The following is a 26,382-nucleotide window of genomic DNA, read 5'->3' as shown; positions in this document are numbered from 1 at the left end:
TAGCCTAGCGCTGAACCCTGATGTGTAAAGCTACACGTCTAGCTAGCCTAGCGCTGACCCCTGATGTGTAAAGCTACATGTCTAGCTAGCCTAGCGCTGACCCCTGATGTGTAAAGCCACACGTCTAGCTAGCCTAGCGCTGATCCCTGAGAGATGGCACACTGTGAAGTGGTTTACCCAACACAGAATGTAACACGGTCCACCTTGTAAACATTTTCTAATTGCTAATACTATGATTAATACTATTATAATTATTATAAAGCTATTTTTAGCGAGTGAAATAAAATTTAAAAAATTAAAACACGTCTGTGTCTTTCTTTGTGTGGATAATAAAAGGAGCGGTCGACAGGTGAACTGTTAAGAACCAGGTGAGGTCTTGTTAGTTTCCCGAAGATCATTTCTCCATCATGACTTCACCTTCCCAATAGACTAGACCTTGGGCTCGATTCAATCCGTATCGCAGAAGTTCAGCGCTATAGCACGATTGAGATTTAAAGGCCACGTCCCTGGGTTTTCTGAGACCTGCATTCACAGTAAACGATGTTAGCTCAATGGAAAAATAAATTTTCAATTGCGCTATAGCCCTGACCTTCCGCAATACGGATTGAATCAAACCCTGTGTGTGTGTGTGTGTGTGTGTGTGTGTGTGTGTGTGTGTGTGTGTGTGTGTGTGTGTGTGTGTGTGTGTGTGTGTGTGTGTGTGTGTGTGTGTGTGTGTGTGTGTGTGTGTGTGTGTGTGTGTGTGTGTGTGTGTGACGCCAATCATGGACATTCCACCTCATACAGTAAGTACATGGTTCTATGGGAGCTTTATACCGTTTTCCAGTTTGACCTTCTGTGTGTCCATTCTCTCTCTCTTTCCCTCTACCCCTCTCTCTCTCTCTCTCTCTCTCTTTCCCTCTACCCCCCTCTCTCTCTCTCTCTTTCCCTCTACCTCTCTCTCTCTCTCTCTCTCTGTCTCTCTCTCTCTCTTTCCCTCTACCCCTCTCTCTGTCTCTCTCTCTCTCTTTCCCTCTACCCCTCTCTCTGTCTCTCTCTCTTTCCCTCTACCCCTCTCTCTCTCTCTTTCCCTCTACCCCTCTCTCTCTCTCTCTCTCTGTTTCTCTCTACTCATTCCCTCTACCCCCTCTCTCTCTCATTCCCTCTACCCCCTCTCTCTCATTCCCTCTACCCCCTCTCTCTCTCTCTTTCCCTCTACCCCTCTCTCTGTTTCTCTATACTCATTCCCTCTGAAGGAAACACATACACACTCAGGTTATCAGAGCAAGAGACAAACTAATAGTAGGAGAGAAAAAGAGGAAGGAACACAGCTAGCACGAGAGAGAGAGAGAGAGAGAGAGAGAGAGAGAGAGAGAGAGAGAGAGAGAGAGAAAGAGAGAGAGAGAGGAAGAGAGAGAGAGAGGAAGAGAGAGAGAGAGGAAGAGAGAGAGAGAGGAAGAGAGAGAGAGAGAGAGGGAAAGAGAGAGAGGGAGAGAGAGAGGAAGAGAGGGAGATAGAGAGAGAGGGAAAGAGAGAGAGAGGGAGAGAGAGAGAGAGAGAGAGGAAGGAATACGATTAGCAGGAGAGAGAGAGGAAGGAATACGATTAGCAGGTGAGAGAGAGGAAGGAATACGATTAGCAGGTGAGAGAGAGGAAGGAACACAGCTAGCACGAGAAAGCGAGAGAGAGAGGAAGGAATACGATTAGCAGGAGAGAGAGAGGAAGGAATACGATTAGCAGGAGAGAGAGAGGAAGGAATACGATTAGCAGGAGAGTGAGAGGAAGGAATACGATTAGCAGGAGAGAGAGAGGAAGGAATACGATTAGCAGGAGAGAGAGAGGAAGGAATACGATTAGCAGGAAAGAGAGAGGAAGGAATACGATTAGCAGGAGAGAGAGAGGAAGGAATACGATTAGCAGGTGAGAGAGAGGAAGGAATACGATTAGCAGGAGAGCGAGAGGAAGGAATACGATTAGCAGGTGAGAGAGAGGAAGGAATACTATTAGCAGGAGAGAGAGAGGAAGGAACACAGCTAGCACGAGAACGCGAGAGAGAGAGGAAGGAATACGATTAGCAGGAGAGAGAGAGGAAGGAATATGATTAGCAGGTGAGAGAGAGAAAGGAACACAGTTGTGAGAGAGAGAGACAGCTAGCAGGTGAGAAAGAGAGAGAGCGAGCGAGAGGAGAACACATGGATAGAAGAAAAGATAGGAACACAAAGCTAGCACAGAGAGAGATATATACAGTGGCTGGCGAAAGCATTCACCCCTTGGCATTTTTCATTCAAATACAGCAATCTTTAAGCCATTCCAAGACATTTAAATGTTTCCCCTTAAACCACCCGAGTGTTGCTTTAGCAGTATGCTTAGGGTCATTGTCCTGCTGGAAGGTGAACCTCCGTCCCAGTCTCAAATCTCTGGAAGACTGAAACAGGTTTCCCCTTTCCCTGTATTTAACACCATCCATCATTCCTTCCATTCTGACCCGTTTCCCTGCCGGGATGGAGTTCTCGGGGTGATGTGAGGTGTTGGGTTTGTGCCAGACATAGCATTTTCCTTGATGGACAAAAGGCTAAATGTTATTCTCGTCTGACAAACATCTAACCAGAGTACCTTCTCCCATATGTTTTGGCAAACATCTAACCAGAGTACCTTCTTCCATATTTTTGGGGAGTCTCCCACATGCCTTTTGGCGAACACCAAATGTGTTTGCTCATTTCTTTTCTTTAAGCAATGGCTTTTTTTCTGGCCACTCTTCGTAAAGCCCAGCTCTGTGGAGTGTTTGGCTTAAAGTGGTTCTATGGTCAGATCCTCCAATCTCCACTGTGGAGCTTTGCAGCTCCTTCAGGGTTATCTTTGGTCTCTTTGTTGCCTCTCTGATTAATGTCCTCCTTGCCTGGTCCGTCAGTTTTGGTGGGCGGCCCTCTCTTGGCAGGTTTGTTGTGGTGCCATATTCTTTCCATTTTTTAATAATGGATTTAATGGTGCTCTGTAGGATGTTCAAAGTTTCAGATACTTTTTTATAACCCAACACTGATCTGTACTTCTCCACAACTTTGTCCCTGACTTGTTTGGAGAGATCCTTGTTCTTCATGGTGCCGCTTGATGGTGGTGCCCCTTGCTTTAGTGGTGTTGCAGACTCCGGGGCCTTTCAGAACAGGTGTATATATACTCGGATCATGCGACACTTAAATAAAGTCCACTCGGTGTGCAATCTAACTAATTATGTGACTTCTGAAGGGTTAACCAGATCTTATTTAGGGGCTTCATAGTCAAAATGGCGCCGGAGGAGATGGCCGCCGTTTTACGTTCTCCTAACCAATTGTGCTATTATGTGTTTTTTGTTGTTGTGATATTTGTAAATAATTTTGTACATAATGTTTCTGCAACCGTATCTTACGGAAGAAAATAGATTCTGGATATCAGGACAGCGATCACTCACCTCGGATTAGACAAAGATTTCTTCAACAACAACAACAAGCAGGACTCACACGATATTCTCCATACACCCCACAGGGCAGACATCCCAATTATTCGCAAGAGGAAGCGAAGCAGAGGACGAAGAGCCGGATGCCTCGGATACCCGCAGAAGACAACTAGGAAAGCTGCCATTACCATCAACATTACTCACCAATCATTGGTCACTAAACTAGACGAGGTACGATCATGATGTTGTTGCCTACCCTCACCACCTGGGGGTGGCCCGTCAGGAAGTCCAGTACCCAGTTGCACAGGGCGGGGTCGAGACCCAGGGTCTCGAGCTTGATGACGAGCTTGGAGGGTACTATGGTGTTGAATGCCGAGCTGTAGTCGATGAACAGCATTCTCACATAGGTATTCCTCTTGTCCAGGTGGGTTAGGGCAGTGTGCAGTGTGGTTGAGATTGCATCGTCTGTGGACCTATTTGGGCGGTAAGCAAATTGGAGTGGGTCTAGGGTGTCAGGTAGGGTGGAGGTGATATGGTCCTTGACTAGACTCTCACAGCACTTCATGATGACGGAAGTGAGTGCTACGGGGCGGTAGTCGTTTAGCTCAGTTACCTTAGCTTTCTTGGGAACAGGAACAATGGTGGCCCTCTTGAAGCATGTGGGAACAGCAGACTGGTATAGGGATTGATTGAATATGTCCGTAAACACACCGACCAGCTGGTCTGCGCATGCTCTGAGGGCTCGGCTGGGGATGCTGTCTGGGCCTGCAGCCTTGCGAGGGTTAACACGTTTAAACGTCTTACTCACCTCGGCTGCAGTGAAGGAGAGACCGCATGTTTTCGTTGCAGGCCGTGTCAGTGGCACTGTATTGTCCTCAAAGCGGGCAAAAAAGTTATTTAGTCTGCCTGGGAGCAAGACATCCTGGTCCGTGACTGGGCTGGATTTCTTCCTGTAGTCCGTGATTGACTGTAGACCCTGCCACATGCCTCTTGTGTCTGAGCCGCTGAATTGAGATTATACTTTGTCTCTGTACTGACACTTAGCTTGTTTGATAGCCTTGCGGAGGGAATAGCTGTACTGTTTGTATTCGGTCATGTTACCAGACACCTTGCCCTGATTAAAAGCAGTGGTTCGCGCTTTCAGTTTCACGCGAATGCTGCCATCAATCCACGGTTTCTGGTTAGGGAATGTTTTAATCGTTGCTATGGGAACGACATCTTCAACGCACGTTCTAATGAACTCGCACACCGAATCAGCATATTCGTCAATGTTGTTATCTGACGCAATACTAAACATATCCCAGTCCACGTGATCAGCTTTTCCGAAAGGGGGGCGGGGCAGGGCCTTATATGCGTCGCAGAAGTTAGAGTAACAATGATCCAAGGTTTTTCCAAGGTCTGACCAGAAGACCAGCCTCGTTTCCCCTTTTTTTTCGGAGTCGTTTTTTTGGGTCGCTGCATGCGATCCATTCCGTTGTCCTGTTTGTAAGGCAGAACACAGGATCCGCATCGCGAAAAACATATTCTTGGTCGTACTGATGGTGAGTTGACGCTGATCTTATATTCAGTAGTTCTTCTCGACTGTATGTAATGAAACCTAAGATGACCTGGGGTACTAATGTAAGAAATAACACGGACAAAAACTAAAAATTGCATAATTTCCTAGGAACGCGTAGCGAGGCGGCCATCTCTGTCAGCGCCGGAAGACACGATTTACAATCGGAAGCTTACAAGAAAGCCCGCTATGCCCTGCGACGAACCATCAAACAGGCAAAGCGTCAATACAGGGCTAAGATTGAATCATACTACACCGGCTCCGACGCTCGTCAGATGTGGCAGGGCTTGCAAACTACTACAGACTACAAAGAGAAACACAGCCGCGAGCTGCCCAGTGACACGAGCCTACCAGACAAGCTAAATCACTTCTATGCTCGCTTCGAGGCAAGCAACACTGAGGCATGCATGAGAGCATCAGCTGTTCCGGACGACTGTGTGATCAAGCTCTCCATAGCCGACGTGAGTGAGACCTTTAAACAGGTCAACATACACAAGGCTGTGGGGCCAGACGGATTACCAGGACGTGTGCTCCGGGCATGTGCTGACCAACTGGCAGGGGTCTTCACTGATTGAGTCTGTAATACCAACATGCTTCAAGCAGACCACCATAGTCCCTGTGCCCAAGAACACAAAGGCAACCTGCCTAAATGACTACAGACCCGTAGCACTCACGTCCATAGCCATGAAGTGCTTTGAAAGGCTGGTAATGGCTCACATCAACACCATTAACCCAGAAACCCTAGACCCACTCCAATTTGCATACCGCCCAAACAGATCCACAGATGACCCAATCTCTATTGCACTCCACACTGCCCTTTCCCACATGGACAAAAGGAACACCTATGTGAGAATGCTGTTCATTGACTACAGCTCAGCTTTCAACACCATAGTACCCTCAAAGCTAATCACCAAGGTAAGGATCCTGGGACTAAACACCTCCCTCTGCAACTGGATCCTGGACTTCCTGACGGGCCGCCCCCAGGTGGTGAGGGTAGGTAGCAACACATCTGCCACGCTGATCCTCAACACTGGAGCTCCCAAGGGGTGCTCCCTGTTAACCCACGACTGCATGGCCAGGCACGACTCCAACAGCATCATTAAGTTTGCTGACGACACAACAGTGGTAGGCCCGATCACCGACAACGACGATACAGCCTATAGGGAAGAGGTCAGAGACCTGGCCGGGTGGTGCCAGAATAACAACCTCTCCCTCAACGTAACCAAGACTAAGGAGATGATTGTGGATTACAGGAAAAGGAGCACCGAGCACGCCCCCATTCTCATCGACTGGGCTGTAGTGGAGCAGGTTGAGAGCTTCAAATTCCTTGGTGTCCACATCAATAACAAACTAGATTGGTCCAAACACATCAAGACAGTCGTGAAGAGGGCTCCTGACCCCTCCTGTCTCAGCCTCCAGTATTTATGCTGCAGTAGTTTGTGTCGGGGGGCTAGGGTCAGTTTGTTTATCTGGAGTACTTCTCCTGTCCTATTCGGTGTCCTGTGTGAATCTAAGTGTGCGTTCTCTAATTCTCTCCTCTCTTTCTTTCTCTCTCTCGGAGGACCTGAGCCCTAGGACCATGCCCCAGGACTACCTGACATGATGACTCCTTGCTGTCCCCAGTCCACCTGGCCATGCTGATGCTCCAGTTTCAACTGGCCTGGGCCCTAGGACCATGTCCCAGGACTACCTGACATGAGGACTCCTTGCTGTCCCCAGTCCACCTGGCCATGCTCCTGCTCCAGTTTCAACTGTTCTGCCTTACTATTATTCAACCATGCTGGTCATTTATGAACATTTGAACATCTTGGCCACGTTCTGTTATAATCTCCACCCGGCACAGCCAGAAGAGGACTGGCCACCCCACATATGCTCTCTCTAATTCTCTCTTTCTTTCTCTCTCTCGGAGGACCTGAGCCCTAGGACCGTGCCCCAGGACTACCTGACATGATGGCTCCTTGCTGTCCCCAGTCCACCTGACTGTGCTGCTGCTCCAGTTTCAACTGTTCTGCCTTATTATTATTTGACCATGCTGGTCATTTATGAACATTTGAACATCTTGGTCATGTTCTGTTATAATCTCTACCCGGCACAGCCAGAAGAGGACTGGCCACCCCACATAGCCCGGTTCCTCTCTAGGTTTCTTCCTAGGTTTTGGCCTTTCTAGGGAGTTTTTCCTAGCCACCGTGCTTTTACACCTGCATTGTTTGCTGTTTGGGGTTTTAGGCTGGGTTTCTGTACAGCACTTTGAGATATCAGCTGATGTACGAAGGGCTATATAAATACATTTGATTTGATTTGACAAAGCCTATTCCCCCCTAAGAAACTAAAAAGATTTGGCATGGGTCCTGAGATCCTCAAAAGGTTCTACAGCTGCAACTCCGGTGCATCACTGCCTGGTACGGCAATTGCTCTGCCTCCGACCGCAAGGCACCACAGAGGGTAGTGCGTACGGCCCAGTACATCACTGGGGCAAAGCTGCCAGCCATCCAGGACCTCTACACCAGGCGGTGTCAGAGGAAGGGCCTAAAAATTGTCAAAGACCCCAGCCACAGATTGTTCTCTCTACTACCGCATGCAGGCGGTAAGACTCCTGAACAGGTAACCAAATGGCTACCCGCACTATTTGCATTGTGTGCCACCCCCAACCCCTCTTTTTACGCTGCTGCTACTCTGTTTATCTTATATGCATAGTCACTTTAACTATACTTTCATGTACATATTACCTCAATTGGCCCGACCAACCAGTGCTCCCGCACATTTGGCTAACCGGGCTATCTGCATTGTGTCCCACCCCTCACCAACCCCTTTTTACGCTTCTGCTACTCTCTGTTCATATATGCATAGTCACTTTAACCATACCCACATCTACATGCTACCTCAATCAGCCTGACTAACCAGTGTCTTTATATAGCCTCACTACTGCTACTCTCTGTTCATCATATATGCATAGTCACTTTAACCATACCCACATCTACATACTACCTCAATCAGCCTGACTAACCGGTGTCTGTATATAGCCTCACTACTGCTACTCTCTGTTCATCATATATGCATATTCACTTTAACGATACCTACATGTACATACTACCTCAATAAGCCTGACTAACAGGTGTCTGTTTATAGCCTTGCTACTGTCGTGTCTTTGGCTATGCCAAAGTGATATGGCTATGCCGGATTAAGTGATATGACATGCTATTCTATAAAATCCTTTCTCTGTAATTAATATTACCTGATTGATCATGTAAATGTAATTAACTAGAGTCGGGGCACCACAAAATAATATTTATAGAGCTGTTATCTTCCGAATAACCTCTTAAAGACCTAGTAATATTTTACATCAATAGCAGTCAATATTAATCGTCACCTTAATTCAGTCTCATCTGAAAGTTGTCAATTCTTGGTTATCTGCACAGACCCTGGCTAACAAGTTGAATCAGCAATGCAAAATTGGGTTTAATTATTTATTTACTAAATACCTCACTAATCACACAGAATTACATATACACAGAATGAATCATACCTTGATTACAAATGACGTCATAAAGGCTAGGAGGTATCACTCTGAATGACGTCATAAAGGCTAGGAGGTATCACTCTGAATGACGTCATAAAGGCTAGGAGGTATCACTCTGAATGACGTCATAAAGGCTAGGAGGTATCACTCTGAATGACGTCATAAAGGCTAGGAGGTATCACTCTGAATGACGTCATAAAGGCTAGGAGGTATCACTCTGAATGACGTCATAAAGGCTAGGAGGTATCACTCTGAATGACGTCATAAAGGCTAGGAGGTATCACTCTGAATGACGTCATAAAGGCTAGGAGGTATCACTCTGAATGACGTCATAAAGGCTAGGAGGTATCACTCTGAATGACGTCATAAAGGCTAGGAGGTATCACTCTGAATGACGTCATAAAGGCTAGGAGGTATCACTCTGAATGACGTCATAAAGGCTAGGAGGTATCACTCTGAATGACGTCATAAAGGCTAGGAGGTATCACTCTGAATGACGTCATAAAGGCTAGGAGGTATCACTCTGAATGACGTCATAAAGGCTAGGAGGTATCACTCTGAATGACGTCATAAAGGCTAGGAGGTATCACTCTGAATGACGTCATAAAGGCTAGGAGGTATCACTCTGAATGACGTCATAAAGGCTAGGAGGTATCACTCTGAATGACGTCATAAAGGCTAGGAGGTATCACTCTGAATGACGTCATAAAGGCTAGGAGGTATCACTCTGAATGACGTCATAAAGGCTAGGAGGTATCACTCTGAATGACGTCATAAAGGCTAGGAGGTATCACTCTGAATGACGTCATAAAGGCTAGGAGGTAGGATCACTCTGAATGACGTCATAAAGGCTAGGAGGTATCACTCTGAATGACGTCATAAAGGCTAGGAGGTATCACTCTGAATGACGTCATAAAGGCTAGGAGGTATCACTCTGAATGACGTCATAAAGGCTAGGAGGTATCACTCTGAATGACGTCATAAAGGCTAGGAGGTATCACTCTGAATGACGTCATAAAGGCTAGGAGGTATCACTCTGAATGACGTCATAAAGGCTAGGAGGTATCACTCTGAATGACGTCATAAAGGCTAGGAGGTATCACTCTGAATGACGTCATAAAGGCTAGGAGGTATCACTCTGAATGATAAAGGCGTCATAAAGGCTAAAGGAGGTATCACTCTGAATGACGTCATAAAGGCTAGGAGGTATCACTCTGAATGACGTCATAAAGGCTAGGAGGTATCACTCTGAATGACGTCATAAAGGCTAGGAGGTATCACTCTGAATGACGTCATAAAGGCTAGGAGGTATCACTCTGAATGACGTCATAAAGGCTAGGAGGTATCACTCTGAATGACGTCATAAAGGCTAGGAGGTATCACTCTGAATGACGTCATAAAGGCTAGGAGGTATCACTCTGAATGACGTCATAAAGGCTAGGAGGTATCACTCTGAATGACGTCATAAAGGCTAGGAGGTATCACTCTGAATGACGTCATAAAGGCTAGGAGGTATCACTCTGAATGACGTCATAAAGGCTAGGAGGTATCACTCTGAATGACGTCATAAAGGCTAGGAGGTATCACTCTGAATGACGTCATAAAGGCTAGGAGGTATCACTCTGAATGACGTCATAAAGGCTAGGAGGTATCACTCTGAATGACGTCATAAAGGCTAGGAGGTATCACTCTGAATGACGTCATAAAGGCTAGGAGGTATCACTCTGAATGACGTCATAAAGGCTAGGAGGTATCACTCTGAATGACGTCATAAAGGCTAGGAGGTATCACTCTGAATGACGTCATAAAGGCTAGGAGGTATCACTCTGAATGACGTCATAAAGGCTAGGAGATATCACTCTGAATGACGTCATAAAGGCTAGGAGGTATCACTTCTGTAGTGAACGTTCATACCATTCGCAACCAAAGCTCACGCTGAGATTAGCTTCGTTCTGTAGTTATTATCTGAACCATTCTGACATCGGATCGTCATCCTAATGTACCCAGAACAGCTGACATGTTACTCCTTGTAACATATGGACTGTCGTCCTCACATCCTCGGAACAGGTTACATTTTCATCAAGGCTTTATATAGTGGAACGAGAAGGATGTTAGTCCTTTTCAACGTATGGTCCGTCGTCCTCACATCCTCGGAACAGCGGAGTGAACATTTCCGTCAAGGGCTTATAGGGTGGAGGGAGAAGGGTGTGTTTTCCTAGTTTTATAAACCATGTCTCTTCACAGGGGCGGGCCACTGATTGAGCAGAGCCTTAACCTTATGAAAACCCAAATCTCTCATTTGGAAGCTAAAATTACATTTAATCTTTTCACCAATAATTTTATATTCAAACATTTAAATTGGACAACAATTCCATGTGAATCCGATAACTACAATGTGTAGACTTTCCACTGTAGAGTTTATGTCATCTTATCATTAATGAGAATGTCTCAGATGACAACTGAACTGACATCATATTCATTAAGTACCAACACATATGTTCAACTGGTCGGATTCCCAAAATATGGTTAATTTCCCCCCACCTTCTGATGTTACCAGAATCTCTATATTAACCAAGGGATTTCCAAGTCACATCAGTAGGGTAGAGAGAGGAAAAAGGTGGGACAGGTATTTATGACTGTCATAAACCTACCCCCAGTCATAAACCCCCAGGCCAGCATCACGACACCACTCATTTTTAAATGTCTTTTTACTGTTTTATTTCTTTACTTACCTACACACACCTTTTTTCCCGCACCAGTGGTTAGAGCCTTTAAGTTAGCATTTAACATTCTACTACACCTGTTGTATTCAGCATTTCACTGTAAGGTCTACTACACCTGTTGAATTCAGCATTTCACTGTAAGGTCTACTACACCTGTTGAATTCAGCATTTCACTGTAAGGTCTACTACACCTGTTGAATTCAGCATTTCACTGTAAGGTCTACTACACCTGTTGTATTCAGCATTTCACTGTAAGGTCTACTACACCTGTTGTATTCAGCATTTCACTGTAAGGTCTACTACACCTGTTGAATTCAGCATTTCACTGTAAGGTCTACTACACCTGTTGAATTCAGCATTTCACTGTAAGGTCTACTACACCTGTTGTATTCAGCATTTCACTGTAAGGTCTACTACACCTGTTGTATTCAGCATTTCACTGTAAGGTCTACTACACCTGTTGTATTCAGCATTTCACTGTAAGGTCTACTACACCTGTTGTATTCGGAGCACGTGACAAATTAACTTTGATTTGATTTCATAGCAAAGGGGGTGAATATGCACGCATCAATTTCCACTTTATTTCATATACAGTTTTTTAAACAAGTAATTTTTTTACATTTCCATTCACCAATTTGGACTATTTTGTGTTTGTCCATTACAGGAAATCGAAATAAAAATCCATTTAAATGTATTTAAATTAGGTTGTAATGCAACAAAATAGTAAAAACGCCAAGGGGGATGAATACTTTTTCAAGGCACTGTAAACACATCCAGTATCTAGCAGGTGTCCCCATCAGAACATTTTAGAACAGTTTACTAATCGCTCCCCTGGGGAGTTTACTAATCGGGTTCACAACAAATGATGCTGACTCCTCAGACTAAACATGTTTGTTTGTTTAATAATTGTAAAAAAAGGTTCTTTTTGTTTTTTGATTTCATTCATTTAAACAAACATTACTTTTTGTCTCCTGTTAAGAAAGCACTTCAGTTAATCAACTATTTCTTTATTCAGTCATAAAAATAAAATAAAAACATACAAAAATACAAAATAATTAAAATATATATATTGTTTGAAAGTGGCTTTTGTTCATTTCCCACCTCCGTCATCATCATCATCATCATTAAACAGAAGCTCGACACAAATCTCCACAGGAACTTTCGGAAAGTACATTTTGTTACGCCTAAAAATGATTCATAAATTGGTTTCCTTCTAAAAACGATTAAATTGTTCTTTTCCACCCCCTCAATCTACACACAACCAATAATGACAAAGCAAAAAACAGGGTTTAGACATTTTTACAAATGCATAAAATGTTTAAAACTGATATCACATATACGTATGCACACATGACTGTAAGTCGCTTTGGATACAAGCGTCTGCTAAATGGCTTATTATTATTATTATTATTATTATTATTATTATTACATAAGTATTCAGACCCTTTACTCAGTACTTTAGGTATGACGCAACAAGCTTGGCACATCTATATTTGGGGAGTTTCTCCTATTCTTCTCTGCAGATCTTCTCAAGCTCTGTCAGGTTGAATGGAGAGCGTCGCTGCACAGCTATTTTCAGGTCTCTCCAGAGATTTTCGATTGGGTTCAAGTCCGGGCTACTCAAGGACACTGAGACTTATCCCGAAGCAACTCCTGCATTGTCTTGGCTGTGTGCTTAGGGTTGTTGTCCTTTTGGAAGGTGAACCTTCACCCCAGTCTGAGGTCCTGAGCGTTCTGGAGCAGGTTTTCATCAAGGATCCCTGTACTTTGCGCCGTTCATCTTTGCCTCGATCGTGACTAGTCTCCCAGGCCCTGCTGCTGAAAAACATCCCCACAGCACTTTCTGCCATCACCATGCTTCACCGTAGGGATGGTGCCACCACCACCATGCTTCACCGTAGGGATGGTGCCAGGTTTCCTCCAGACATGACACTTGGCATTCAGGCCAAAGAGTTCAATCTTGGTTTCATCAGACCAGAGAATCTTGATTGTCTTTAGGTGTCTTTTGGCAAAGTGGGCTGTGATGTTTCTTTAACTGAGGAGTAGCTTCAGTCTGGCTACTCAACCATAAAGGCCTGATTGGTGGAGTGTTGCAGAGATGGTTGTCCTTCTGGAATGTTCTCCCATCTCCACAGAGGAACTCGAGACCTCTTTCAGAGTGACCATCAGGTTCTTGGTCACCTCCCTGACCAAGGCCCTTCTCCCCCGATTGCTCAGTTTGGCCGGGCGCCCAGCTCTAGGAAGTGTCTTGGTCATTCCAAACTTCTTCGATTTAAGAATGATGGAGGCCACTGCGTTCTTGGGGACCTTCAATGCAGCAGAATGTTATGTAACCCTTCCCCGGATCAGCACCTCAATAAACAAACCTTTCTCAGAGATCGATGGACCATCCTTCAACCTCATGACTTGGTTTTTGCTCTGACATGTACTGTCAACTGTGGGACCTTATATAGACAGGTGTGTGCCTTTCCAAATCATGTCCAATCAGTTTAATTTACCACAGGTGAACTCCAATCAAGTTGTAGAAACATCTCAAGGATGATCAATGGAAACAGGATGCACCTGAGCTCAATGTCAAGTCTCATAACAAAGGGTCTGAATAATTATAAGGTATTTCTGTTTTTATTTCTGTTTTCCATTTCAATACATTTGCGAAAATGTCTAACCTTTTTTTTGCTTCGTCATTATAGAGTGTGTTTTGATGACGAAAAAAATGTATTTAAATCAATTGTGGAAAAAGGGAAGGGGTCTGAAAACTTTCTGAAATGATTCCGTCCAAATGAATAAAGAGAGATAATAATGGTAGATAGAGATAATATAATAAACACCAGAGTCTAACTCAAACACAAAAAACGTAGAAACAAAATACAAAAATTACAGGAAGCTTTTCTCCTTTTCTCCTTTTCTCCAAAGCTAAGCTCAGCCGATTCAACTTGTTTGTTCCATAAAGCTTCTCCCAGAAGTTCTGAATTCTTTACAATGGTTTTGCTCAGACTCTTTTATTTAACCTTTATTTAACGAGGCAAGTCGGTTGAGAACACATTCTTCTTCACAATGACGGCCTATCGGGGAACAGTGGATTAACTGCCTTGTTCAGGGGGCAGAACGACACATTTTTACCTTGTCAGCACGGGGGATTCAATCTAGCAACCTTTCGGTTACAAGTCCAACGCTCCAACCACAAGGCTACCCTGCCACCCCAAATGCATCATTGAAATCTGGTGTCAACATGGCACCAATTACACAAAGTTAGCCCAACTAATATCACCTCACACTCATTCTGGGGTCATTCTAAAAATCTTCGAAAACATTTTAAAATGCAAATGTATTAATTTCATTCCAACTAGTCTCCTGGAGTACCTTCACTTCTCACCAGTAGCTAAAGGCCTATTCAGGAGGCTGGTTATCACCCCAGATCACTTGACCCCATCCAGTTTGAGGATCCAGGCCTGGGCCGGGGTTGGGGGTAACTCAGGAAGGAGGATGATCAGTCCCCGGGGGTGAAGAGGAGCCCATCTCAGAGGCTCTAGGTTCCCCAATAATGTCACCTGGGAGAGGGGAGAACAGAGAGGGAGAGCAGGGGGGAGGAGAGAGGGAGAGCAGGGGAGAGGAGAGAGGGAGAGCAGGGGAGAGAAGGAGAGCATGGGAGAGGAGAGGGAGAGAGGGAGAGGAGAGAGGGAGAGAAGACGAGAGAGGGAGAGAGGGAGAGAAGACAGGGAGAGCAGGGGAGAGGAGAGAGGGGGAGAAGGAGAGGAGAGAAGACAGGGAGAGCAGGGGGAGAGGAGAGAGGGAGAGCAAGACAGGGAGAGCAGGGGAGAGAAGGAGAGCAGGGGGAGGAGCAGGGGAGAGAGGGAGGAGAGAGGAGGGGGAGAGCAGGGGAGAGAGCAGGGGAGAGAAGGAGAGCAGGGGGGAGAGCAGGGGAGAGAAGGAGAGCAGGGGGAGAGCAGGGGGAGAGAAGGAGAGGGAGAGAGCAGGGGGGAGAGCAGGGGAGAGAAGGAGAGCATGGGAGAGGAGAGAGGGAGAGCAGGGGAGAGGAGAGAGGGAGAGCAGGGGAGAGGAGAGAGAGAGCAGGGGAGAGAAGGAGAGGGAGAGAGAGGAGAGAAGGAGAGCAGGAGAGCAGGGGAGAGGGAGAGGAGAGGCAGGGGAGAGCAGGGGAGAGAAGGAGAGCAGGGGAGAGAAGGAGAGCAGGTGGGAGAGCAGGGGAGAGAAGGAGAGCAGGGGGAGAGCAGGGGAGGAGAGAGAAGGAGAGCAGGGGGAGAGCAGGGGAGAGAGGGAGAGCATGGGAGAGGAGAGAGGGAGAGCAGGGGAGAGGAGAGAGGGAGAGCAGGGGAGAGAAGGAGAGCAGGGGAGAGAAGGAGAGCAGGTGGGAGAGCAGGGGAGAGAAGGAGAGCAGGTGGGAGAGCAGGGGAGAGAAGGAGAGCAGGGGGGAGAGCAGGGGAGAGAAGGAGAGCAGGGGGGAGAGCAGGGGAGAGAAGGAGAGCATGGGAGAGGAGAGAGGGAGAGGAGGGGAGAGATAAGAGCAGAGAAAGTCAGTGGCTAGGCAAAGACTAAAATTGAAATTATTCTTCATAATGTCTGTGGCCATAGGTCTGAAATATCTCAGTGGGAGTGCTGATCTAGGATCAGTGTAGCCTTTTACATCATAACGTATAAGATTATATGGACAGATCCTAGATCAACACTCCTACGCAAACGCTTTGTGGATCTACACTCCATACATGACTGGAATTATAACAGCTGACATAACATTCACACCATGGTGCTCTCTACTGTGATAGGTTCAACTCCACTCACCGTGGTGCCATCTACTGCGATAGGTTCAACTCCACTCACCGTGGTGCCCTCTACTGCGATAGGTTCAACTCCACTCACCGTGGTGCTCTACTGTGATAGGTTCAACTCCACTCACCGTGGTGCTCTCTACTGTGATAGGTTCAACTCCACTCACCGTGGTGCTCTCTACTGTGATAGGTTCAGACAGGTGGAATGTGAACATAGTGGGTTTCGTCATGAAGACAGCAAACACACTGGAGTATTTGGAGGTGTACCTACAACAAGAGAGAGGGGGGAACGAGAGAGAGAGAACGAGAGAGAGGGGAGAGAGAGAGGGGGAACGAGAGAGAGAGAGGGGGGAACGAGAGAGAAGAGAGAGAGGGGAACGAGAGAGAAGAGAGAGAGGGGAATGAGAGAGAAGAGAGAGAGGGGAATGAGAGAGAAGAGAGAGAGGGGAACGAGAGAGAAGAGAGAGAGGGGAACGAGAGAGGAGAGAGAGGGGAACGAGAGAGTAGAGAGAGGGGAACGAGAGAGTAGAGAGAGAGGGGAACGAGAGAGTAGAGAGAGAGGGGAACGAGAGAGTAGAGAGAGAGGGGAACGAGAGAGGGGAACGAGAGAGAGAGAGGAACGAGAGAGAGAGAGGGGGGAACGAGAGAGAGAGGGGAGAGAGAGAGGGGAACGAGAGAGAGAGGAACGAGAGAGAGAGGAACGAGAGAGAGGAACGAGAGAGAGAGAGAGAGAGAGAGCGGGAGAGAGAAAAGGATGAAGGGAGCGAGAGAGAGAGAATCAGTGAATCAGATGTGTTAATGCCAGGCTGAAACAAAACCCTGCATCCACTTGTGTCCCCTCCTTTCCTTAACAAACCAGAACCCCCATCACCTCCCTCCCTCCCTCTCTCCTACCAGACAGGTACGGTGGCATTCTCAGTCTGGAGCCTCCAGGGTTTGGAGGAGTAGATGGCCTCTCCGTTGACCTCCAGCCAGGCCCCGATGCCCCTCAGCCTCTCCTCAAACACTGGGGGGATCATGCCGTCGGGGGTAGGACCCACATTCAGCAGGTAGTTACCCCCCATGGCCACTGTTTGGACAAGGTCCTGGAGAGGAGAACAAGGAGGGTCAGAACATGCAGTCGGCCCAGACAGACTGCAAGGCATATGTATGAAGATGTACGTTCCACTGACATTAGGCCTCTCATTTCTAATCTAAATCACCGCAACCATACAGAACAGACAAAACATTATGAACACCTGCTCTTTCCATGACAGACTGACCAGGTGAATCCAGGTGAAATCTATGATCCCTTATTGATGTCACCTGTTAAATCCACTTCAATCAGTGTATATGTGGGGGAGGAGACATGTAGATGTGGGGGAGGAGACATGTAGATGTGGGGGAGGAGACATGTAGATGTGGGGGAGGAGACATGTAGATGTGGGGGAGGAGACATGTAGATGTGGGGGAGGAGACATGTAGATGTGGGGGGGAGGAGACATGTAGATGTGGGGGGAGAGTAGATGTGGGGGAGGAGATGTAGATGTGGGGGAGGAGACATGTAGATGTGGGGGAGGAGACATGTAGATGTGGGGGAGGAGACATGTAGATGTGGGGGAGGAGACATGTAGATGTGGGGGAGGAGACATGTAGATGTGATGGGGGGAGGAGACATGTAGATGTGGGGGAGGAGACATGTAGATGTGGGGGAGGAGACATGTAGATGTGGGGGAGGAGGAGACATGTAGATGTGGGGGAGGAGACATGTAGATGTGGGGGAGGAGACATGTAGATGTGGGGGAGGAGACATGTAGATGTGGGGGAGGAGACATGTAGATGTGGGGGAGGAGACATGTAGATGTGGGGGAGGAGACATGTAGATGTGGGGGAGGAGACATGTAGATGTGGGGGAGGAGACATGTAGATGTGGGGGAGGAGACATGTAGATGTGGGGGAGGAGACATGTAGATGAGGGGGAGGAGACGGGTTAAAGAAGGAGTTTTAAGCATTGAGACAGTGTGCCATTCAGAGGGCGCATGGGCAAGACTAAATATTTAAGTGCCTTTTGAACAGAGTAGTAGGGACCAGGTGCACCCGTTTGTGTCAAGAACTGCAACGCTGCTGGGTTTTTCACACTCCACCGTTTTCCGTGGGTATCAAGAATGGTCCACCAACCAAAGGACAACCAGCCAACTTTGTGACTCCCAAACCCGCAAGCGGGAGCGTAATCATTGCCTGAAACGAATTAGCATAACGCAACGGACATAAATAACCCTAGAAAATGTTCCTATTCATGAAAATCACAAATGAAATATATTGAGACACAGTTTAGCCTTTTGTTAACCGCCCTGTCATCTCAGATTTTCAAAATATGCTTTACAGCCAAAGCTAGACAAGCATTTGTGTAAGTTTATCGATAGCCTAGCATAGTATTATGCCTTGCTAGCAGCAGGCAATCTTGTCACGGAAATCAGAAAAGCAATCAAATTAAATCATTTATCTTTGATGAACTTTGGATGTTTTCACTCATGAGACACCTACTGGATAGATATTATTTTGGAAAAATATTCCAAATTAGCTCCATAATAAATCGACAGAAACATGGCAAACGTTGTTTATAATCAATCCTCAAGGTGTTTTTCTAATATCTATTCGATAATATATCCTTCGGGACTATTAGTTCTTCAGTAGGACCGATTGGAGTAATGGCTACCTCTGTATTTACGTGAGACTCTCTCTCGGAGCCACCATGTGACCACTTACGCAATGTGGCCGCCTACGGCTATTCTTCAACATAAATGCGTAAAACTACGTCACAATGCTGTAGACACCTTGGGGAATACGTAGGAAGCGTAAGCTCGTTGATGGCACATTCACTGCTCAATAGGGACGCATTGGAACGCAGCGCTTTCAAAACATGGGGCACTTCCGGATTGGATTTTTCTCAGGCTTTCGCCTGCAACATCAGTTCTGTTATACTCACAGACAATATTTTTACAGTTTTGGAAACGTTAGAGTTTTCTATACAAAGCTATCATATATGCATATTCTAGCATCTTGTCCTGACAAAATATCCCATTTAAAACGAGAACGTTTTTTTTTTCCAAAAATGAAAATATTGCCCTCTAGTACCAACAGGATTTATTTTAATTAAGACTGTGGGACATTTTGGAGTCAACATGGAACACTTGTGACACATTGTGGAGTCCATGACCCGACGAATTACCACCAGGTGCCCCGCCTATACTAGTTACCACCAGGTGCCCCGCCTATACTACTTCCCACCAGGTGTACCGCCTATACTACTTCCCACCAGGTGTACCGTCTATACTACTTCCCACCAGGTGTACCGTCTATACTACTTCCCACCAGGTGTACCGTCTATACTACTTCCCACCAGGTGTACCGTCTATACTACTTCCCACCAGGTGTACCGTCTATACTACTTCCCACCAGGTGTACCGTCTATACTACTTCCCACCAGGTGTACCGTCTATACTACCAGGTGTCCCACCTTCCCACCAGGTGTACCGTCTATACTACTTCCCACCAGGTACTTCTACTTCCCACCAGGTGTACCGTCTATACTACTTCCCACCAGGTGTACCGTCTATACTACTTCCCACCAGGTGTACCGTCTACCTTCCCACCAGGTGTACTATACTACTTCCCACCAGGTGTACCAGGTGTACCGTCTATACTACTTCCCACCAGGTGTACCGTCTATACTACTTCCCACCAGGTGTACCGTCTATACTACTTCCCACCAGGTGTACCGTCTATACTACTTCCCACCAGGTGTACCGTCTATACTACTTCCCACCAGGTGTACCGTATACTTCCCACCAGGTGTACTTCCCCCACCAGGTGTACCGTCTATACTACTTCCCACCAGGTGTACCGTCACCACCAGGTGTACCGTCTATACTACTTCCCACCAGGTGTACCGTCTATACTACTTCCCACCAGGTGTCTATACTACTTCCCACCAGGTGTACCGTCTATACTACTTCCCACCAGGTGTACCGTCTGTACTACTACTTCCCACCAGGTGTACCGTCTACTTCCCACTACTTCCCACCAGGTGTACCGTCTATACTACTTCCCACCAGGTGTACCGTCTATACTACTTCCCACCAGGTGTACCGTCTATACTACTTCCCACCAGGTGTACCGTCTATACTACTTCCCACCAGGTGTACCGTCTATACTAGTTCCCACCAGGTGTACCGTCTATACTAGTTCCCACCAGGTGACCAATGTGTATGTGGGTTCTCTCTCACCTGTACGATACTGGGCAGGTTACCTGACTAGTGTACAGGGGTGAATCAGTGGGTTCTCTCTCACCTGTATGATACTGGGCAGGTCCATCAGTTCAGAGAGCCTCATGGTCCTGCGGTAACCCCAGGACTGTGTGTCTACAGACTGACACTTCTCCCACTTGTGTTTGGGCAGCTCCCCAGGGGTGTATTTGTCTGCACAGTTATAGTAGCCACCGTGTTTACAGTAACACCCCGCCCCCCACCTGTCATTGGTCACAATCACATCCTGGAGGGGAGGGGGGGGGGGATACAAATGACAGCCAATCAGAGACAAACGAGTGAAGAGACAGAAAGTTTACCGATATGTTTATCAGAGGAGCCTGTATGAAGGGACTGGGGTCTATAAGACACATATTTCACAGTGGTTATTCATTTAAATTCATCCATAGACTGACACTGAACATATATCTGTTGGTCCCCAGTCCCTTGTCCCCTGTCCCTTGTCCCCAGTCCCTTGTCCCCAGTCCCCAGTCCCCAGTCCCCAGTCCCCAGTCCAGGATATCAGTAACCTCTGCAAATTACAGGGTGTACATGACTTTGTTTTAGCGCTAAAATACCTGATTCAACTAATCATCAAGGCCGTGATGAGCTGAATGAAGTATGTGCTGGGTTGGAATGAAAACCTGCCACCACTACTGTCGGTCTGCAGGACCAGACTTGGTAAAACAAACCCTAGAAGTTAATAGGTCTTCAACGTTCCAAACAGAACCCTATTCCCTATATAGTGCACTACTTTAGACCAGAACCCTATTCCCTATATAGTGCTACTACTTTAGACCAGAACCCTATTCCCTATATAGTGCACTACTTTAGACCAGAACCCTATTCCCTATATAGTGGTACTACTTTAGACCAGAGCCCTATTCCCTATATAGTGCACTACTTTAGACCAGAACCCTATTCCCTATATAGTGCACTACTTTAGACCAGCACCCTATTCCCTATATAGTGCACTACTTTAGACAAGAGCCCTGTTCCCTATATAGTGCACTACTTTAGACCAGAGCCCTATAGAACCCTATTCCCTATATAGTGCACTACTTTAGACCAGAGCCCTATGGAACCCTGTTCCCTATATAGTGCACTACTTTAGACCAGAGCCCTATGGAACCCTATTCCCTAAATAGTGCACTACTTTTGACCAGAGCCCTATGGAACCCTATTCCCTATATAGTGCACTACTTTAGACTTCCCTATATAGTGCACTACTTTAGACCAGAGCCCTATGGAACCCTGTTCCCTATATAGTGCACTACTTTAGACCAGAGCCCCCTATATAGTGCACTACTTTAGAAGAGCCCTATTCCCTATATAGTGGTACTACTTTAGACCAGAGCCCTATTCCCTAATAGTGCACTACTTTAGACCAGAGCCCTATTCCCTATATAGTGCACTTGCCAGAGCCCTATTCCCTATATAGTGGCACTACTTTAGACCAGAGCCCTATTCCCTATATAGTCTACTTTAGACCAGAGCCCTATTCCCTATATAGTGCACTACTTTAGACCAGAGCCCTATGGAACCCTGTTCCCTACATTTACATTTAAGTCATTTAAGACGGAGACTTACATAGTGCACTACTTTAGACCAGAGCCCTATAATAGTGCACTGTTGAGTTCCATGCATAGGTCAGGTCTGCACAGTTGGGTATCTCCACTGTCCCAGGCCAGGAATTCTGTTGAGTTCCATATAGGTCAGGTGACACAGTTCTATCTCCACCCCCTAACTGACATATAGGTCAGGTGACACAGTTCTATCTCCACCCCCTAACTGACATATAGGTCAGGTGACACAGTTCTATCTCCACCCCCTAACTAACATATAGGTCAGGTGACACAGTTCTATCTCCACCCCTAACTAACATATAGGTCAGGTGACACACACAGTTCTAACTTCGTGTCATGACATCAGCTAGTACCTAGACAAAAACTGGTTAAAACAAATGTCAATCATTTGTCATATCCCTATTGGACCTGGTCAAAAGTGACACTTCAAAGTGAATAGGGTAGCATTTGGGACACCATCCATTTTGCATCTTCCCTCAGCCTCGCTCACCTTGACAGGACTGTCGTTGTAGAGCCAGGCCAGGAATTCTGTTGAGTTCCAGTAGGTGTCAGGAGCTTCCCAGTCCCCATCGGACCAGATCAGCTCTGGCTTGTAGCTGGACCACAGGAGAGACCGGGGGGGGGGGGGGATGGGTGAAGGGGTATCTGAACAAAAGCTATGTTTGTGTCATATATGGTCATCTAAGCACAGCTATAAGACCTTCAGCCCTGTTTTACATATATATGTCAGAGATAGACTTACAACATAGTGTACTGTGCCCTCCATCTCAGCCATGATAATGTTTTTAATAAACATGTTTTTTTAGTATCCACAGTAGACCTATTCTGGCCTAAATTACCTTAGGACCATGTCATAAAGCTCAGGCAGCAGTTTTTTTAAGACAAAGTCCTGTGTTGTGAAGTTGTTTTTCTTGTCTGCCAGGTAGAGGGGGTTGAACCATTCATACAGGGAGTTATAGAGTCCATAGTGCAGCGACCTGTGAACAGACAAACACAAAAACCAACAGCTGATACTGGGACAGATAGAGAACTGTCAAGAGACAGCAGCTGATACTGGGACAGATAGGGAACTGTCAAGAGACAGCAGCTGATACTGGGACAGATAGGGAACTGTCAAGAGACAGCAGCTGATACTGGGACAGATAGGGAACTGTCAAGAGACAGCAGCTGATACTGGGACAGATAGGGAACTGTCAAGAGACAGCAGCTGATACTGGGACAGATCGGGAACTGTCAAGAGACAGCAGCTGATACTGGGACAGATCGGGAACTGTCAAGAGACAGCAGCTGATACTGGGACAGATAGGGAACTGTCAAGAGACAGCAGCTGAGACAGCAGCTGATACTGGGACAGATAGGGAGAACTGTCAAGAGACAGCAGCTGATACTGGGACAGATAGAGAACTGTCAAGAGACAGCAGCTGATACTGGGACAGATAGGGAACTGTCAAGAGACAGCAGCTGATACTGGGACAGATAGGGAACTGTCAAGAGACAGCAGCTGACAGATAGAACTGAACTACAACAAGAGACAGCAGCTGATACTGGGACAGATAGGGAGAACTGTCAAGAGACAGCAGCTGACAAGAGACAGACAGCAGCTGATACTGGGACAGATAGGGAACTGCCAAGAGACAACAGCTGATACTGGGACAGATAGGGAACTGCCAAGAGACAACAGCTGATACTGGGACAGATAGGGAACTGCCAAGAGACAACAGCTGATACTGGGACAGATAGGGAACTGCCAAGAGACAACAGCTGATACTGGGACAGATAGGGAACTGCCAAGAGACAGCAGCTGATACTGGGACAGATAGGGAACTGCCAAGAGACAGCAGCTGATACTGGGACAGATAGGGATAGAACTGCCAAGAGACAACAGCTGATACTGGGACAGATAGGGAACTGTCAAGAGACAACAGCTGATACTGGGACAGATAGGGAACTGTCAAGAGACAGCAGCTGATACTGGGACAGATAGGGAACTGCCAAGAGACAGCAGCTGATACTGGGACAGATAGGGAACTGTCAAGAGACAACAGCTGATACTGGGACAGATAGGGATAGGGAACTGTCAAGAGACAACAGCTGATACTGGGACAGATAGGGATAGGGAACTGCCAAGAGACAGCAGCTGATACTGGGACAGATAGGGAACTGTCAAGAGACAACAGCTGATACTGGGACAGATAGGGAACTGTCAAGAGACAGCAGCTGATACTGGGACAGATAGGGAACTGCCAAGAGACAGCAGCTGATACTGGGACAGATAGGGAACTGTCAAGAGACAACAGCTGATACTGGGACAGATAGGGAACTATCAAGAGACAACAGAGAACTACCTCTGCTGTCAGCTACAAGCCTGGACTTATTATAAATACCTATATAAAATACACCTATGACAAATAGAGATGTCATCCAATTCAATCCCTGCATCCAGTAGAATTTGTTTCAGCACATTACAGCTGACTCTCCCCATACAACAACTAGGACAGTACCACGCAAAACCGAACACAGACCGGTGTCTATAGACAGTTTCAACCCTTCTCTAGGTGCCTTAGCTAAGATTACAGCACGTCAGATCATTCAACGCCTGGATAGGTATTTTACGTATTAGCTAAGCACATCACTTTGTTACAGCAATCTGGTGCCCAACGGCACGGTCGATGACGTGGCATGCAACCATTGGTTGATGCATGCAAAGTCTGAGCAGGGGTTACACCCCCCAACCACCAGTATCCAATTAAAATGAGTTGAAAACATGCACAAAAACAACAAAACAAAAAACTGTCCTCAGATCAGCATCTATTGATAACTTCAATCCTTCTCTCTCTGTCGGTTTGTCAATCAGGTGCCTTGTTTATCCTACCTGTTGCGTACGGCCTCTGCCAGGTCTCCCACCAGGTCTCTGTGTGGTCCAGTGTCCACAGAGTTCCAGTTCCACGAGTAGGAAGAGGGCCAGGTAGTGAATCCTTCATGGTGCTTCGCTGTCAGAACCACATACCTGGAGATACATGGGACAGGTAAAGACTGGGAAAAGACCCGGAGCCTTTAAATTATAGGATGTAATACTGTCAGAACCACATACCTGGAGATACGTGGGACCTTTAAATTATAGGATGTAATACTGTCAGAACCACATACCTGGAGATACGTGGGACAGGTAAAGACTGGGGAAAGACCCGGAGCCTTTAAATTATAGGATGTAAATGTCAGAACCAGTACCTGGAGATACGTGGGACAGGTAAAGACTGGGGAAAGACCCGGAGCCTTTAAATTATAGGATGTAATACTGTCAGAACCCATACCTGGAGATACATGGGACAGGTAAAGACTGGGGAAAGACCAGGGATGTAATACTGTCAGAACCACATACCTGGAGATACGTGGGACAGGTAAAGACTGGGAAAAGACCCGGATCAAATTATAGGCTGTAAATGTAACAGTATAACACCCCCCTCGCCCATACCCGGGCATCCAGGGACCCTCTGCACACATCAACAACAGTCACCCTCCGTTGCCCATCGCTCCACAAAAGCTGCGTCCCTTCGCAGAGCAAAGGGGGAACCACTACTTCAAGGTCTCAGAGCGAGTGACGTCACCGATTGAAAACGCTATTTAGCGTGCACCACCGCTAACTGAGATAGCCGTTTCACATCCGTTACATAATACTGTACTACAGCCTCTGTCAGACTGTGGTAGTGCACTTTCCCCATTTTAATTATTATTATTATGATTAGATTTATAAAAAGATTGAACCTTTATGTAACTTGGCAGTGTTCCTGGGTCAATACCTACTTCCGTTTTTAAATCAGTACAGCTTGTTGTTGCCTATTGGTATAAAACAAAGATATTAGGTATACAAACTGAATAAGACTTACTTTGCACCGGAAGCCTCGAATATGTCAGCCCAGTCATCCGGGTCAAAGAACTGGGCATGGAACTGGGGCGCGAAATCTGGATAGCTGAACCCGGGCGGGTAGTTATGCAGCATGTATGTAACACACTTTGGATCAGGTGGGTTTTGGCCTTGCCAATGCCACCAGAACCACTCGCTCTCGAACCCGGGGACTGAGAACACCCCCCAGTGGACGAAAATCCCGAACTTGGCTTCATCGTACCACGTAGGAAGCGGTCTTGCGTCCAAACTCTCCCAGTTCGCTTGGTATCGCGTTCCGCTTGCTGGTATTGCTATCAGCAACGCGACGAACACGTGACATACCCAGTTTGCTTCAGCAAACATCACTGTTCAAAAAAAAGGAGGCTTTATCAATGTGAAGGTTGCAATGTTAATAGAATAATCATACGTAAGTAGTTGTTCTATGAGTTTATTCCGGGCGAAACGGGACGGCGCGGTCTTTCTGCTGCGTCTACACGCGGTGATATCAAGAATCAAACTAACCCGCAACGTTTTATATCGGTTCACAGGCATAATCTACTGTAAAACATTATGAGGAAACTACCATTTCGTTATGTGCAGTAAATGTAGATCATACTGGTCTGTAAACTATCACATGACTGTGGTCAT

General features: G+C 46.5%; 1 protein-coding gene across 1 annotated transcript; it reads right to left on the bottom strand.

Annotated features, from left to right (window-relative positions):
• Window positions 1–13,807: 13,807 nt before the first annotated feature.
• LOC124013076 (tissue alpha-L-fucosidase-like) lies at window positions 13,808–26,366 on the bottom strand. The gene is made up of 8 exons (XM_046327228.1): window positions 25,736–26,366; window positions 24,724–24,858; window positions 22,691–22,828; window positions 22,342–22,447; window positions 20,312–20,512; window positions 16,877–17,067; window positions 16,150–16,249; window positions 13,808–14,749 (listed from the first exon to the last, which is right to left on the bottom strand). The coding sequence occupies exons 1-8, from the start codon at window positions 26,095–26,097 to the stop codon at window positions 14,618–14,620; spliced, it is 1,365 nt and encodes a 454-aa protein (XP_046183184.1). The 5' UTR covers window positions 26,098–26,366; the 3' UTR covers window positions 13,808–14,617.
• Between the last annotated feature and the right edge of the window lie 16 nt (window positions 26,367–26,382).

Source organism: Oncorhynchus gorbuscha, linkage group LG24 (assembly GCF_021184085.1).
Source record: "Oncorhynchus gorbuscha isolate QuinsamMale2020 ecotype Even-year linkage group LG24, OgorEven_v1.0, whole genome shotgun sequence".
In the NCBI taxonomy this organism is placed as follows: domain Eukaryota; kingdom Metazoa; phylum Chordata; class Actinopteri; order Salmoniformes; family Salmonidae; genus Oncorhynchus; species Oncorhynchus gorbuscha.
Note: the sequence above shows the minus strand (reverse complement) of the source record. Positions and strands in the feature narration are given on the sequence as shown.